General features: G+C 35.7%; 1 protein-coding gene across 4 annotated transcripts in view; it reads right to left on the bottom strand.

Annotated features, from left to right (window-relative positions):
- Positions 1 to 3,504: 3,504 nt before the first annotated feature.
- Positions 3,505 to 16,963, bottom strand: part of LOC100009995 (arylsulfatase F) — an 80,586-nt gene continuing 67,127 nt past the window's right edge. For all 4 annotated transcript variants that reach the window (XM_016424805.2, XM_007500980.3, XM_016424806.2 and 1 more), the window contains 3 exons: positions 9,890 to 10,052; positions 5,100 to 5,221; positions 3,505 to 4,506 (listed from right to left, as the gene is read on the bottom strand). In XM_016424805.2, the coding sequence (XP_016280291.2) occupies positions 4,139 to 4,506; positions 5,100 to 5,221; positions 9,890 to 10,052 (653 nt within the window). In that variant the 3' untranslated portion in view covers positions 3,505 to 4,138. The remainder of the gene's footprint in view (positions 4,507 to 5,099; positions 5,222 to 9,889; positions 10,053 to 16,963) is intronic.

Here is a 16,963-nt window from a genome sequence, read left to right as displayed (position 1 = left end):
TGCTTTGGCTGCATCCCAAAAGGTTTGAAAGGATATCTCACCATTGTCATGTTCCTCGATGAAATTATTAATTGTTTCTATGATTTCTTCTCTAAGTGATTTTGGAGTATCATATTGTTTAATTTCCAATTAGTTTTTTATTTGGTTTTCCATGTACCATTACTGATCATTATTTTTATTGCCTTGTGATTTGAAAAGGCTGCATTTATTATTTCTGCTTTTCTGCATTTGTATGCCATGTTTCTGTGACCTAATGTATGGTAAGTCTTTGTGAATGTGCCATGTGGTGCTGAGAAGAAGGTGTATTCCTCTTTGTCCCTATTTATTTTTCTCCATATGTCTATTAATTCTAAGAATTCTAAGATTTCATTCTCTTACCTCTTTCTTATTTATTTTTTATTTGATTTATCTAAATTTGATAGTGGTTGGTTCAAGTCTCCCACTAATATGGTTTTACTTTCTATTTCTTCCTTCAATTCTCCCAGTTTCTCCATTAGAAATTTGGGTGCTATATTATTTGGTGCATACATGTTGATTAGTGATATTTCCTCATTATCTAAAGTCCCTTTTAACAAAATATAATTACCTTCCCTATCCCTTTTGATCAGGTCTATTTTTGCTTTGGCTTTATCAGATATCATGATTGCCACTCCTGACTTCTTTCTATCAGTTGAGGTTCAAAAGATCTTACTCCATCCTTTAATTCTGACCTTGTGGGTGTCAACCCACCTCATGTGTGTTTTTTGAAGACAACATATGGTAGGGTTTTGGATTCTAATCCATTCTGCTATTCATCTACGTTTTATGGGTGAGTTCATCCCATTCATGTTCAAAGTTATGATTGTCACTTGTGGACTCCCTGGCATTTTGATATCCTTCCCTAATTCTAACCTTTCTTCTTCACCTCTACCTTTTAATCCAGTGATTTACTTTAAATCAGTCTCCCTTGTCCCCTCCCTTGATATGTTTCCCTTTCTAGCCCCTCCCTTTTTGTTCCTTCCCACTCCCCCTTCTTCTTCCCTCCCTTTTTTGTGTTCCCTCCACCCTACCTCCCTTGGTTTTCCCTTCTCCCTACCCTTGTTGGGTAAGATAGAATTTAAGATCCCAATGGATCTGGATGTTCTTCTCTCTCAGAGTTGATTTCCCTGAGAGTAAGGTTTAAGTAAAAACTCTCTTCCTCTCCTTCTTATAGGAGTTTTCTTCCCCTCCCCTTCCCATGTGAATCTTTGTGTGAGAAATATTATTCTATTTGGTTTTTCTTTTCCCCCTATTTATACATTACATTTCTCCCACATGTTAATATACATAGATTGATATAAATGTAGTCCTTAATAGAAGAGAGTTTGAGTAAAAGAAAAAGATAACATTTTTCTCCTTTTCCCTTTCCTTCATATTTACCTTTTCAGGTATTCCATGCTCTTTGTTTTTTGATATCGAACTTTCCACAGAGCTCTGGTCTTTTCTTTGCAAAAAGTTGGAAATCTTCTATTTTGTTGAATGCCCATACTTTCCCTTGGAAGTATATAGTCAGTTTTGATGGATAGCTGATTCTTGGTTGAAGGCCCAGCTCTCTTGCCTTTCTAAAAATCATGTTCCATGCCTTACGATCATTCAGAGTGGAACTTGCAGGGTCTTGTGTGACCCTGATTGGCATTCCTTTATATCTAAATTGTCTTTTTCTGGCTTCTTGTAAGATTTTTTCTTTTGCTTGAAAGCTTTGGAATTTGGCAATTACATTCCTGGGAGTTGTCTTTTGGGGATTTAGTGTAAAGGGTGTTCTGTGAACTCTTTCAGTGTCTGTATTGCCCTCTTGTTCTAGGATCTCTGGGTAATTTTCTTTGATTATATCTTGTATTATGATGTCAAGTTTGCTGTTTATTTCTAACTTTTCTGGTAGTCCAATTATTCTTAAATTGTCTCTTCTTCCTCTATTTTCCAAGTCTATGACCTTGTCAGTGAGATATTTTATGTTCTCTTCTAATTTCTTGGTCTTTTGGCTTTGCTTTATTAATTCTTGCTCGTTGTCTTCCAGTTGCCTAATTCTGACCTTTAAAGCTTGGTTTTCCTTTTCAGTTTGGTCAAACTGGTTTTGGAGATGCGTGAATTTCTTTTGCATTATTTCCCACTTTTCCTCCCAGAAGGCTTCCATCTTTTTGATCATTTCCAATTCAAATTCTTCATGGGTTTGTGGAGAGTTTCCATTTCCTTTGGAAGGTTTTGGGACATTTGCTTGTGTTTCCTCTTCTATCTCCTCTGTATTTTGTATTTTTGCTCCATAAAATGTGTCCAAAGTCGCCCCCTTCTTCTTGTTTTTCTTGGAGTTTTGAGGCTTTTGTGCTTCTGTGCTGTTTGCCATCTCTATCTGAATAGGGAGGAATAGCTTGTTTTATCTCTGTCTGGTGTTCAGAGGCTTTAGCCCTAGGCAAATTGTCCATTCTCCCCAGCTGTTCTGTCTTCCCGGGGAAGCCTAGAATTGCTGGTGTTTCGGTGTTACTGCCCTCCTCAGTTCCCTCCCGATGCTTCTCCTTTGCCTTATTTCCACACTCTGAGCCTGGCTTGGCACTCTCTGCAAGGTGTTTCAATACCTTTGTCGGCCAGAAGACACTGTACTCTTAGGGGGGAGGGGCAGCAGCTTCCTGGAGCTCAGAGGGCTCCTGATGGGATTAACTTCCGCTGGGTTGAACTGAGTATACCCTGAGGCAGGGACCTTCTGTGAGTCTCTGATGGAAGGATCCAGCCAGGGGGCTACAGGTTCCTTCCCATCTCTCTCTGTTTCCCTGCTGTCTGTGTTGGGTGCCCCTGTGACTGAGTCAGGTTGTTTTCAGGAAGTGGCCTTCAGAATAGCCAGCCCTGAGGCCTTTTTGCAGGCTCTGACATTCCCTCTGCTGCCTTGGACTCAGCACTCTGGGTTGGGGGGGATGGGCCCTGGGACCTTCCTTCTGCCTACCCCTTAGGTCCGAGTGATCTTGGGTTCTGGCTTTTGGGGGGCCATACCTTTTGATCCAGGTCCAGGGTCTATGCTGTTGTTCGTTTTGAATTTCAGTGCCCTGGGAGCATATAGTTTGAGATCTGTAAGGAAGGGTTTCCGGAGATCTGAACTTTAGCTTTCTCTAAGCCACCATCTTGACCGGAAGTCCCAGTATCACATTGTTAATTAGTGACACTGCTAGAATTCATACTCACCCTCTGATTTAAAATCCCTTACTCTTTTCACCACAACATAGATTTCTCTTTATTAATCTCCTGTTCCATCCAGAGTACATATAGGTATTTCATTAAATGAGTCGGGGGCAGAAAAGAGACTTATACAAACTTTTTTTTTTCAAGGTTAGTAATCTAACAGTAAACTCCTGGAAAAAAACAAAAAACAAAATCCTAAATTCTTTAACATTTTCCCTCCATTAGACTATGCCACTGTGCCCTCTAGTGGTAAATATAACATTTTTTAAAACCATATAGTGCTATATAAAACATTATGCCACAATAAGCAGAAGTTCTCAATAGTGAGGTTAAATGAAGAAACATTTTATATTTTTATTTCATGGATTGGAATTAAATGGAAGGGGCCACAAAGAAATTATCTTTTCAACTTCCTCATTATACATCTGAAAGAATTTAATCTCCAAAAGCATCATCATAGATTGAGAAATAAAAAAGAGAACCTCAGATACCATCCCAATCCCCTAATTTTAGAAATGAGAAATCAGACCCAGGCATATTTCATATCTTTCTCATTATCACATAAGCAGTAAGCACCAGAGGCAGTATATAAATCCAAGTTTTCTGACTCAAGAGTTATTGCTTATTTGATTATAATCCTTCTCTTCTTCCCATATTACTTTGCTCAAGCTATCACAGCTCTTAGAAAACAAGAAAATTAATCTGTTCATTTTTATAGGTATGGAAATTGAGCCTCTGAGAGGTTAAGACCCATGACTGAGACCATATAGGTAGTAAGTAGAAACCCTGAAATTTGAACCCAGCAGTTCTCTGAACCCAAATTGGAGATGGTATCATGTTCCTGAATATTAAAGCTATTGACTAGGCCATAACTTTACTTAAAGACTAGTCTAATCATTGGTCATTAAAATTGGGAAATAAGCAGTTTTTAATGGAAAAAAATCTTCTTATATTTTGGTTACAATTTTATAGTTGAATTTTCAGTTTCCTTATCACAAAAACAAAATGGAAAAACACCACAGCATGGCCTCAGTCCTACTATATTATCATTATACAAAGTAAGTTGCTCTGGGACAATTTTGATGGTCTTTTGATGCTGCTCCACTGCATTTGCGACTATCCTTATTACTGAATTATATTGGGGTTCATCAGCTGGGGAAAGGGGGTTAGATTCAGAAGGATCCCTTGAGAGCTCAAACAACAAAGGTGGATCATGATGAATGACATTTTCCCCAGTACATGGACAATATAATATATCAAAGCAACCTATTGCTCCTTCAGGATTGAAAACTGGAGTCATATAATGAACCTTCCAAACTGTGCTACCTAGAAGTAAATAGGGGAAAAAAATCTGTTAGAGAAACTACATGAACTTCACCCATTTACCCAGGTATAACACTGCCAGACTTTGCCTATATTTCCAACAACTTTTCACATATCTCCTTACAAAAATTGGTAAAATTGTCATCTCTTAATTTTTAGGAAATCATGTTATTATTTCATTCTTTGTGTCCAGAAACCTTGGAAATAAAATCACAACTCCTTTTTCTTCTCCTTTTCTCCAAAATAGGATTGGTTAGAACCATTCCTCAAAACAAATGTTATTTTAAATTATTCCCTACATTTTGGACTAATTTTTGTGACTTTCAAGAAGGTATGAGCTTTAGTAAAGAACCTTCAGAAGACATCATTCATCCTATTATAGGATTGGAAGTGGTATTATTTCAGGATATTCTGAATGGGAAGGATCTTAGAGATCAATCAACCTAATCCTCTATTTTTTCTGAAGAGAAAAATAGAAATGAAGAACTAGTCTAAAGAGGATAAGAAACATATACAAGGGCACATAACAAGGAGTAGAACTAAAATTTTGATTGTATTTTAGCACATTTTAGACTCCATGAATATTTTTTACTTACTGTTCCTTGGATGCCACCGTACAGCATGTAAAAATACACCACAGTAGTGGTACATGAATTCATGCTCTGAGTGTTCAACTTCTCCCTTCAATAAAGGCATTAGATCCCGGCCATCAATCACCCTGAGGTAATAAAACAAGAACTGGTTTCACAATTTTGGAAAAATTAAAGTATTACAAAGAAAGCAGTTTCTTTGCTCAATACTATTGGAAAAGTCAAGACTAACTCAGACCTTAAAAGCTTCAAAGATTAATACTAGGTAACATCTACAACAAAGAAAAGTTTTGAAAGACTCATAGAAAGTGAGGCAGAGTGAAGTGATCAGGATCAGGAGAAAGTTGTAGAAGTTAATCAATAGAAATCAGTCAAACAACAATAGAGTGTGACTGTTAAGTATGAGTCACTTAACTATTGTCAACAAAGGCAAAGATTCAGGACTACTCTGAGGGATTTATGATGAAAAAGGTTAACCCACTACCAAAGAAGTCTGAATGAATATTGAAATATAACATTCTTCACTTTATTTCCCTAATGAATTTTTCTCTATTATAAGTAATTTATATATATATATATGTATATATATATATATATCTTACTTTACAAGATGAACATGGAAATATGTATTGTATGATACTATATACATATATAATCTTTATCATATAACATACTGCCTTCTTGGGCTGGGGAAAGGAGGGAGAGGGAGGGAGAGAACATGGATGTAAAAGGTTGGCCAACAATTATTAAAAATTGTATTACATGAAATAATTTAAAATGTTATTTATTAGTGTCCATTTTTGGAAGATTGTCATAGGAGGAATCCCTGTAGGACAAAAATATTCATGAATTCATAATGGCCAATACTTAGTCCATCAACACATAATAGCAAATTCTATCTGTAAACTTTCATAACATATATATTCATACTAGAATTCTTCCCCCAAAAGAAACTTACAACCTTACTCATCAGCCTTCTGGAATGTCAGTCTTGTAAAAAAAAAAATTATTATATAAATTGCAAAGTTTAAATTCTTTTTGAGAAGAATTTTAGGTAAAGAAACATGCTACCTCTCTGAATCCAGAAACTGAACTGTTGGAGAAGCCACCATGAAGAAGCCTCCAGACCACAAGCTGCACAAGAATGAACTCTGGGTTTGGTTGATTGAACATTTATTTGTATGTATACTTTCATGTCAAAGGGGACTTCCCCCTAACTGGCTTTCTGTCAATGCATCCAGCAATTATTGGTTTTGTTCTTTTTTTTCTCTTATCCTCACATTATTATAATCTTTAAGTTGATTATGTTTTTATGATCCTTTTTGGGAAAAAAAATTAATTTTTTCCAAAAATGATCACACAGAGAGATGTAAAAAATAGACTTGAATACAGGACTTCAATCCCCAGAAGCCCTTGCTCCACTTCCCCAAAATTCTTTGTACTCTCACTGAATTCTCATGTGGGCCGAGATCGAGAAGGTATTTAACCTGATTGGAAAGGCCCTTTTGGTCTCTTTTTTTCTTCCCTGTTTTCCACTTGCAAGCAGACGTGGCTCTTTTCATAATGTGAGGTCGTGACTAGGCCAACTGTAAAGATTAAAAATTAGGGTAGACTGTGGCAGATAGAAATTAGTTTCTCTCTGCAAGGAGTATTATATTTTTATGAGGTTTATTAAAGGTTAAGGATTAAAGAAAATGCAAGATAAGAAAGCTGGTGATTAGGCCAGAGAGAGGCCTAGACACAACCTCACCTACATTGCATGCAAGAAATATGAGTGATTTCTAAGCCAAATGAGGTATCAGTGTATGATTTTAGTACTATGGGTAATACAAAGACAAATAAAGCATGATCCTTTACCTAGTTTTATAATCTAACATGGGAGTTAATGCTTCTCATACAAATAAAAGTAGCACAAACCAGAATGTGATAAAGTACACAGACAGAGAGAGATACAAGGAGGAGTGCTCTGAGAATTTATACTTTGGCAAACCTATGGAAACTTGTCCTGGAGGGGGCTGCTTTCCTCCCACAGTCCCTGAGGACATTTTTCACATCATCTGCCCTTCTGCAATCAGCCCAGTGGGAGCGCTTCCTTCCTCCCATGTCTGAGGTAAGGGGCTGCTCACATTTGCATGAGGGCCACAGTTTGGGCAATTGGTCTCTAAAAGGTTTTCCATCATTGGTTTATTATCTTTCCCCTCTCAACTCCTAATATAAGTATATAGAGAAACCTAATTTATTCATTTGCAAATTTTTCTTCTGAGGGGTGGAGTCAAGGTGGCGACCTAGAAGGAGCTGAAGTTTAGACTTCTGAATACCCTTCCTTACCGATCACAAACTGAATGCTCCCAGGAGACTGAAAATCAAGCGTAACAAGACAGAGCCAAGGAACCCTCCTGCTGGACTCAATTCAAAAGGTACACCCCCGCCCCCAGCCAGAATCCGAGAACACTCGGGTTTAAGAGGAAGGCAGAAGGAAGGTCCCAGGACCCCTCCCCCCACCTAGAGCACTGAGACCCCAGTGGCAGCGGGAAATTCTGGTGGGCAAAGGTCCTTTCTTTGCCCCAGCTATCTAAGGGCTTGGGCCTTTTAGCCCAGCCTAAACAGAAGGGGTATTTAAGCCCTATTCCCTTCTCTCCCCTTTCTCTCTCCCTCTCTCTCTCTATCTCTAATACCTTTCTTCATTCTGTTTGTAATTAAACTCCATAAAAGGTTGACTGCTGACTTGAGTTTCATTTAGGAATTACATAGCTGAATTCCTTGGCGACCTTAAATTAATATATATCAGTCTTTTAAAGTGATTTCCTTGTCACAAGGGGGAAGTATGGTCATTCGGCAAAATAGAAGAATTCCAAGAATTTGCAAAGAAAAGATCAGACCTGAACAGAAATTTTGATGTCCACGCACAGAACTCAAGAGAATCATCAAAAGGAATAATAAAGTGGAGGAATTCCATGGGGACTAGAACAATCTCCTGGAAATGATGCAGTGAGAGGAGCAGAACCAGGAAAACATTGTACACAGAGACTGATACACTGTGGTACAATCAAATGTAATGGACTTCTCTGTTAGTGGCAATGCAGTGATCCTGAACAACTCAGAGGAACCTACAAGTAAAACCACTATCCACATCCAGAGGAAACATTGAGGGAGTGAAAACATTGAAGAAAAACAACTGCTTGAATACATGGGTTGAAGGCATATGGTTGGGGATATAGACTCTAAATGAATATCCTAGTGTAAACAACAACATGGAAATGGGTTCTGATCAAGGACACAAGTCATACCCAATGAAATTGCACATTGGCTGCAGGAAGAGTGGATGGATGGGAGGGAGGGAAATAATGTCATTACTGTAACCAAGGAATAATGTTCTAAATTGACTAAATAAACTTATTCACATGGGAAAAATTTTTTTAAATAAAATAAATAATTTTTTTTCTTCTGAATCTCTAAAAAAAGAGAAGTTTCACAGATATGAATTCTGTTTCATTTAATTTATTATTGAAGGATTCCCCCCCCCCCATTTGGATTTGTTTGCATTCTCCAATACATTATCCTTTAAAGTGTTTCTTAAATTTTTAGTATTTTTTTAGAGAAATATTACTATTTTCTTTATTTCAGCATTAGTTCCAATTTGGGCTTTTAAGAAATGTTTTCAAGTTTCAAAGTACATTTGAAATGAAGATTATTTTTCCAATGTAATTTCTAATCTTTTACATGTGGTCAGAGGAATAATTTAAGTTTCCCAAGAATCCTTGAAAAAAATCTCTGACATCACAAAACCTTTGGGAAATATAGGATTTTGCCTCTAATGGTTAGAGTTCAGAAGTATATTTTAAGAGTATTTTTTCTTCTAAAATTTTTTTAAATTAAAAAAAAAATTTTTAATCTAGGTCAATTTCAGATTTTCTCCCTTCACCCCTTTCTCATCTCCTGAGAAAGCAAGAAATATGATAGAAGGTATTTTTCTATAAATATATGTATACATGATGGATAAACTCCATATTGCAATTTATATTCTACAATGTTTGAAGGCTACATTTGAGGTCAGAATTTATATTATTTCTTCTGAAACCTTTAGTATTCTAAATAAAATCCTGCTCTTCTTACATTAACTAACATTTCTTAGTTCCTAGTAGAGATAATGTATTGGGGGATGCAAACAGTCAACTTAATTTTCTCTCTGTATTAAGGAAAGTGCTAGCAGTACAACTTCCTTGATATAAATAAAAATACATATTTTTAAAAATCCCTACATCTGCTTTGTCCTGGATTCTATTTAAATTTCAGTGCTATGTGAAAATATTGATAAATCAGCGTTTTATTTTTAATTAATTGTATCACAAGAAAGTTTCTACTGGGACATAGAGTACCACCTTCGGTAAACCATAAGATTCGCCAATTTTGGCAGTCATAAATTTCACCCTAATTCTGTCTTCATGTTTACTTTGGATCTTGAACATTGAAGACTAAAAATGATTATCTGTTCATAAAGAAAAAGAGTTAGTCTCAACTTCTATATCTATCTGTCCTATACTTTCTCATCATCACCAGGATTCTCAAAAACATTATTACTTATCAATGTCTGTTTATACAAAGTTGCCCTGCTTTGGTGGGATCAGATATATTTTGTTTGTCTATATAATCAAAGGATACAACCATGTTTAAAGTGAAAGGTACCTAGATATTTGGCATGAAAAGTCTTTGAGAAGAGAACCGACCCTCATTTTATTTTCCTCTTATAAGAAAATAAAGTTGATAAGCACTTGTTTTAGATATTGTTATTTTCTTACCTATCCTGAGGTAAAGTTGCTCCTACTAGTGCAGTTAGAGTTGGGAAAATATCCATCAGACTTGTAGGTTCCTCAATAACTTTTCCAGCTGGCAATATTCCTGGCCATCTAACAATCCCTGGGACTCGAATTCCACCTTCCCATCCTGCCATTCCTTTTCCACCTATTTGTTAAGAAAAACATATTAGCATATCTTTCTAAGATATTCTTAGCAGCGAGAATGCTTATGAAACTTAAACCAAAATTTTGGGGACAACTTGTGTATACAAATATAAATGCATACAAGTAATTTCTTTTGGATATTTAGACATACGTAAATATCCAAAAATCAGAGAGTCAAAAAGCATTTATTAATCACTTAATATGTAATTACTTTCAGTGAGCTCACATTCCAATTGGGAAAACATGCAAACAAGATAAATATCGAGTAGATGGGGAGTTATGTCAGAGAGAGGGCACCAGAAGTGAAGGAGAAATTGAAAAGATCTCTTAAAAGACAGTGAGATTTCAGTTGAGTCTTGATGGAAACTTAGGAAACCTTTTAATGAGAGAATTGTAGGCAAGAGGTACAGAAAAGACAAGGAGTAAGATGATGGAGAGTGTTGTGAAAAAAACCCAGCAAAAATAGTGTTGTAAAGTCATAGAGTATTTGGAGGTGAGTAAAGTCTCAGAAAACTGAAAAGATAGGAAGAGGGTAGGTCATAAAGGTCTTTATAAACCAGGAGATTTCATATTTGGTCTTAGAGGTAATAGGGAGTTTATTTGGGGAAGAGGGTATATAAGTAACATGGCTAGATCTTAGCTTTAGTGAGGAAATTAATTTTTTTTTCATAAATGGAGACATGAAACTGTTGGTTACGTAGTTCTGGAGTCAGTAAGGCATAAACTTTGAACTTTTCTGTTAAGAGAGATGTTTTTGAAAAAAAAATATATATATATGCAAATTACCTGCTTAATAAAAGGAAATATTAAGCACTGCTTGAATACAAAAAGAAAAGATTAACTTGGGGGGGGCAGTCATCCTTGTGATCTGAAGCATGCATTTGCAAATCAGGATTAGGCAAAAGAAAACGAATCCCTCATTCTACTGAAATCTAGAGCAGTTTAACTTTATCATCACTGTCAATCACTATGACAATCACATTTTAATTATCATCTCAACTCTTATCACATTTCTATTTAGCTGATCATAATCTTTTGGCAGATCTCCAATTGGTTATTTCATATTTAGTATTGAATATTCCAGAAGCATTTCAAATGGCACACATCAAATACATAATCATATATATTTCATTATTCAATATTTTTCCTCCAAAACTTCTCTCCCTTCTGAACTTCTTTAAAATCACTAAGGGAATCACCAACCTCGTCGGCACACAAGTTTGAAACCTCAATTTCAATCTTAACTTCTCACTCTCTCTTACTGCATATATCCAATGAGTAGTTAATTCTTGCCTATGGAGTCTCACCTGTTTCATCCTTTCCACTTAAACAGCTACCATCCTAATTCTAGTCTTTATCATTTCTTTTTTTTTTCTTTCTCAATCAAATGTAGAAACCCTTTTTTTTTTAAACCCTTACCTTCTGTCTTGGAGTCAATACTGTGTATTGTAGTATGGGCTAGGCAATGGGGGTCAAGTGACTTGCCCAGGGTCACACAGCTGGGAAGGGTCTGAGGCCAGATTTAAACCTAGGACCTCCCATCTCTAGGCCTGGCTCTCAATCCACTGAGCTGCCCCCTAGAAACAATTTTTGACAATTGTTTTCTGACATTTTGGGATCCAGATTCTCTGCCTCCCTGAGATAGTAAATAATCTGATCTAGATTATGACAGTGTCCTGCAATTCACATTTCCATATGGCTCATGCTGTAAAAGAAGACACATATTGCATCTATAAGGGAAAAAACTGGCTTTCATCATCTCTCACTTTCACTGTTGCACTGCTATCATTCAGTTGTGTTTGACTCTCAGATGTCATGGATCATAGCACACCAATTCTTATTTATGGCGTTTTCTTGGGAAAAATACTGGAATGGTTTGCCATTTTTTTCTTCTCTAATGGATAAAGGCAAGCAGAGTTTAAGTGCCTTGATCACATAGCTTCCAAGAGTCTAAAAGTCAGGACTATTTTTTTTTGCCTCAAGCCTCTCGCCATTCTCTCCAATCCAATCCAAAATCTGCAGTGCTGCCAATTAAATTTAATAAAGTAGAGATCTGTTTCAGTAAATTCAAGGGACACCATATTGCTTCCGGGATCAAATAGAAACTTTGAATTTTAACATGTGATGCTTTTCATGTGTCTTAATCTCTTCCTACCTTTCCTTTCTATTCACCCTGAACTCTATAATTGGGCCATATTGGAACTCTTTGTTGTTTTGTACACACTAAACTCCATTTCTTATTTTTGTGACTTCACCCTTGCTATTGACCATGTGAAAAAGCAAAACAAAACATTCCCTCCTCACTTTAATCTCTTGAAGTTTCTAGTTTCCTTTTATCCTCAAACCAAATTCCACTTTAAACATTGTGACTGCGAAAACATGGTTTCAAGACTTTGAATTGCCAAAACTGTAAAGATACTTTTTAGTGTCTTGATTTTATATCAAAAATAAGTGGTCGCCATGGGAAAAATTACCAAATATGAAATACCCAAGTCAGCTGGATTTTATGGAGATTTTAATTAATACAAATGAAGGAATTAAAGAAAGGGAGAGAGATAGAGTAAGAGGAAATAATAGGAAGGCTAGGGCCTAGGCCATGGCCTAGGTCTTTCTTTTAAGAGAGAAAACTATCAGTCTTTAATCACTCACTACAAGATCTTTTCCAAGCAAAACTGTAGTGTTCAGAGAGACCCTCCAGTTCAACTAAGTTCAGCCACTGAAAGACTCCAATTCAGCTTCCTAAGCTGAACTAAATCGAACTACCTTGAACTGGTTCAGACAGCTACTGTTAAAGAGAATTTTCTTCCATGTCACCTCCCCTAAATCTTCACATCTACCAATCACAGTTGGCGTTTTACAAAGGACTGACCATTCTTAATTCACATCTTGTTATCACCTCCTCTGGATAGACTAAAACTTCTGAGTAATTCACATCTATCTCTTTGCTAAGCTTGCCCTTTTAGTGATTAATTTAACCTTCATAGGTACTTAGCACCCTTTTGTATTAGATCTAAAAATAGACCTAGCTTAAGGGCTTTTGCTTCACTATAAGTATGAGTTAAGTACTTTTTCATTGTTCAGTAAGGAGTTTTACAACTTTATCTTCCCCTAAAAATGCCTAAGTGTGGGTGGAGTAATGTTAGAGTTCCCAATATATTCCTATTAACCAAATGTTCCAAGGTAGAATCTGAGAAATTTTAAGATGCACAACATGAAGCCATTCCTGATCCTCATCTTCATTCTTCTTGTTTACTAGTATTCTCCCTTCTAAAACCATTTTGAATTTATTTAGTAAGTAGTCAACATATACTTGGTTGTTTACCTACTGTTTCTCCCATTAGAATGTAAGTGATTGACAGAAGGTCCTTTTTCTTTTTTAAGCATTTTTAAAGTATTTATTTGATTATTATACTAAATTTCCCAGTATTTCCCATTCTCCTTTCCTTTCCTGAACTAAAATAGGCATCATCTGAATATATATATGTAGATATATATATATATAGATATATACATACATATATGTAAAACTGTTTTGCTTGTTTCTATATATTAATTCTTTCTCTGAAGGTGGACATACACAAGTTATTCTTCACACAATATTTCTTTCACTGTATATAATGTTCTCTAGGTTCACCTTATTTTATGCTTCTTGATTTCATGTAGTTATTTCCTGTTTTTTTTTAACATTCCCATATTATTTATTTTTGTAAGTAAATAAACTTATAAAACCAAAACCCCAAATTATATACTCAAATAAACAAGTGATAAATCATACCATATGTTTTCATCTGAATTTCTTCTCCAACAGTTCTCTACTAATATACTTTTTTTAAAAATTTTAAACATTATTTTATTTGGTCATTTCCAAACATTATTCACTGGAAACAAAGATCATTTTCTTTTCCTCCCCTCTTCCCCCCCCCCCACCTTTCCCTCTCCCATAGCCGACGCATGATTCCACTGGTTATCACATGTGTTCTTGACTCGAACCCATTTCCCTGTTGTTGGAATTTGCATTAGAGTGTTCATTTAGAGTCTCTCCTCAGTCATATCCCCTCCAACCCTGTAGTCAAGCAGTTGTTTTTCATCCGTGTTTTGACTCCCACAGTTTATCCTCTGCTTGTGGATAGTATTTTTTAGATCCCTGCAGATTGTTCAGGGACATTGCATTGACACTGTTTTTTTTTTTAATTAACCTGCTTGTCACTTCTTTGGACCCAGTATCGTTCTTTCATAATCACTTGCCACAACTTGACAGACAATTGATAAATATGCCCTCAATTTCCAGTTTTTTGCCACTACAAAAAGAGATGTTTTAAAGATTTTAGAACATATAGGTCTTTTTTTCCTTTTCCCTTGATCATGTTAGGAAATAAAACTAATAGTGCTATAGTGCAATTGTTGGGTCATGGGGTATTCACAGTTTGCAACTCTTTATGCATAATTTGGGAAGGTACTTTTTCACATTTGTCTTTGTATTCCCAGTGCTTAGCATAGTTTATGGCACTTCATAAGTTTTTATTGCTTATATATATTTATTAATTAACTTTGATTCAGTAATTCCTTCAATTTAATTTGATGCAGTGTAGAATTTGGTGCTGGATCTAGAATTGGTACAAAGGTGAATAAGCCTTAACCTCTGATTTCAAAGATCTTAAAATATTCCTACTTTCTTTAAACTCTAAAGCTACTCTCACATTTCCATGAATTTAATTTTCTAATGTATTATAATTATATACATGTCTCATTCCCTCACATTCCCATTTACTTTGAAAACTATTTGATGTTAAGGACTATGTCATTTTATTTTCAATATTTGTATCCTTAGAACTTGGCATAGTATCTTCATTATACATAGAAGACTTAAATATTTGTTTAACTAAAGTAATTTTTTAAAAGATAAAACAATTATTCAAATAACTATGATGTAAGGCAGAATTTAATAAAAGTCACAAATAAGTGTAACATTTCATTAAGTTTCCAAGAATAGATTATATCTTATTGGGAACAATCAAGATTTGATGACAGAAGTGGCATTTGAGTTAGGCTTTGAGAGATGAATAAGATTTCAGACAAATAGAGTAGAGGGAACTATTAAACAAAAGGAAAGAGATAGGAAGTGCTTCAAGGCTTGTTCAGACAACAGATAATCTATCCAGTGTAACTCAAACATAGTTTGGGTGGAGAAGCTCAAGATATAAAGGGATAAAATTAGATTGGTTCCAAAATATGGAAAGGCTTGAATGATAAAAACTGAATTTAGATTTAAATAGGCAGTCAATTAAAAGTTTTTGAGCTGGGGATTCATATCATCAGAGTAATGCTTAGGATAATTAAGCTTTTTAGTATTCTGTCCAAAACATTGTAAAAAGGAAGAGTCCAGAATGAGAATGACTAGACACTGCTATAGGGCCAATACAAGAAGAAATGGAGAGGGCAGCTGGGTGGCTCAGTGGATTGAGAGCCAGGTCCAGAGATGGGAGGTCCTCAGTTCAAGTATGGCCTCAGACACTTCTTAGCTGTGTGCCCTTGGGCAATTCACTTAACTTCCATTGCCTAACCTTTCCCACTCTTCTGCCTTAGAACCAATACCCAGTACTGAGTCTACAGTGGAAAGTAAGGGTTTAAGAAAAACAGAAGAAATGGAAGCAAAATCAATTTCTGTAATTGAACTTAAAAAAAGTCTTTATCACTGAGGGTACTGAGTTGGATTATCGACACAATAAATCAAGTGTAATCAAGTGAAAATACAGGTCACCAACTTGTTTCAACCCTGGTAAAGACAGCTGTCTCATAACCACTATATATGCTAAAATGGTTTTTAAACCTCTACCTTCTGTCTCAAAATGAATACCACGTATTGTTTCCAAGGTAGAAGAGCATTAAGGGCCAGGCAATGAGGGTTAAGTGACTTGCCCAGGGTCATATGACTGGGAATGTTCTGATTTGAACCCAGGACCTTCCATATCTTGGCCTGGCTCTCAATCCACTGACCCACTTACCTGTCCATCAGACTGAACTTCTGATGTTAGAGCAATAAGAATTATTTTTGAATCAGCTACAGTAAACAGCACAAATTCAGTAGATCTCAGGACCATTTGTAGATTTTATCATTTTGCTGTATTGCTTTAAACTAAGGGAGGTAATGTAATATAACAAAAGAATACTACACTAAGAATCTGAAGCCATAGTTAGAATTCTGGCTTAAGATTCAGTCCAAAACTCAACTTTGCAGAAGACTTGCCTCAGTATTATTATTTTTGTAGTTGTTATTAAGATACTTATTGTTATTATGGTATGTTATTATGAGTATTATATATTAACTCTAATAGTATTTAATGTTTTGCAAATATTCATTGTATTCTCCCCAAATCACTGGGAGACAGGTATTGTGCTGTTGTTATCACCATTTTATCAAGTAGGAAAATGAAGGCTCCTTGAGTCCTGAAAAAGTGTTTTTGCCTTTCTTTGTATCACTACTGTTTAACAAAGCTCCTGGCACATACTAAGCACCTTATGCTTACTGAATGACTGATACTAACTATTTGAGAGTTCTTGGACAAGTCATCTAACTTCTCAGAGCCCCATTTGCTTCATTTATCAAAAAGAAACAATAATGCTCATAGGTATTTTCTGAGAAAACTGTTATTGAAAACACTGTTGCAATGTGAGCTATTGTTAAATAAAACAAAGTAAACATGCCATTCAAAAAGGTATGGCACATCTCTTACAATTAGAGAAATGCAAATCAAAACAACTCTGAGGTATCACCTCATACCTAGCAGATTGGCTAACATGACAACAAGGGAAAGTAATGAATGCTGGAGGGGATGTGGCAAAACAGGGACATTAATGTATTGCTGGTGGAGTTGTGAATTTATCCAACCATTCTGGAAGGCAATTTGGAACTAT

This window comes from Monodelphis domestica, chromosome 8 (assembly GCF_027887165.1).
Source record: "Monodelphis domestica isolate mMonDom1 chromosome 8, mMonDom1.pri, whole genome shotgun sequence".
Classification (NCBI taxonomy): Eukaryota; Metazoa; Chordata; class Mammalia; order Didelphimorphia; family Didelphidae; genus Monodelphis; species Monodelphis domestica.
This window is presented reverse-complemented; position numbering and strand designations above follow the sequence as displayed.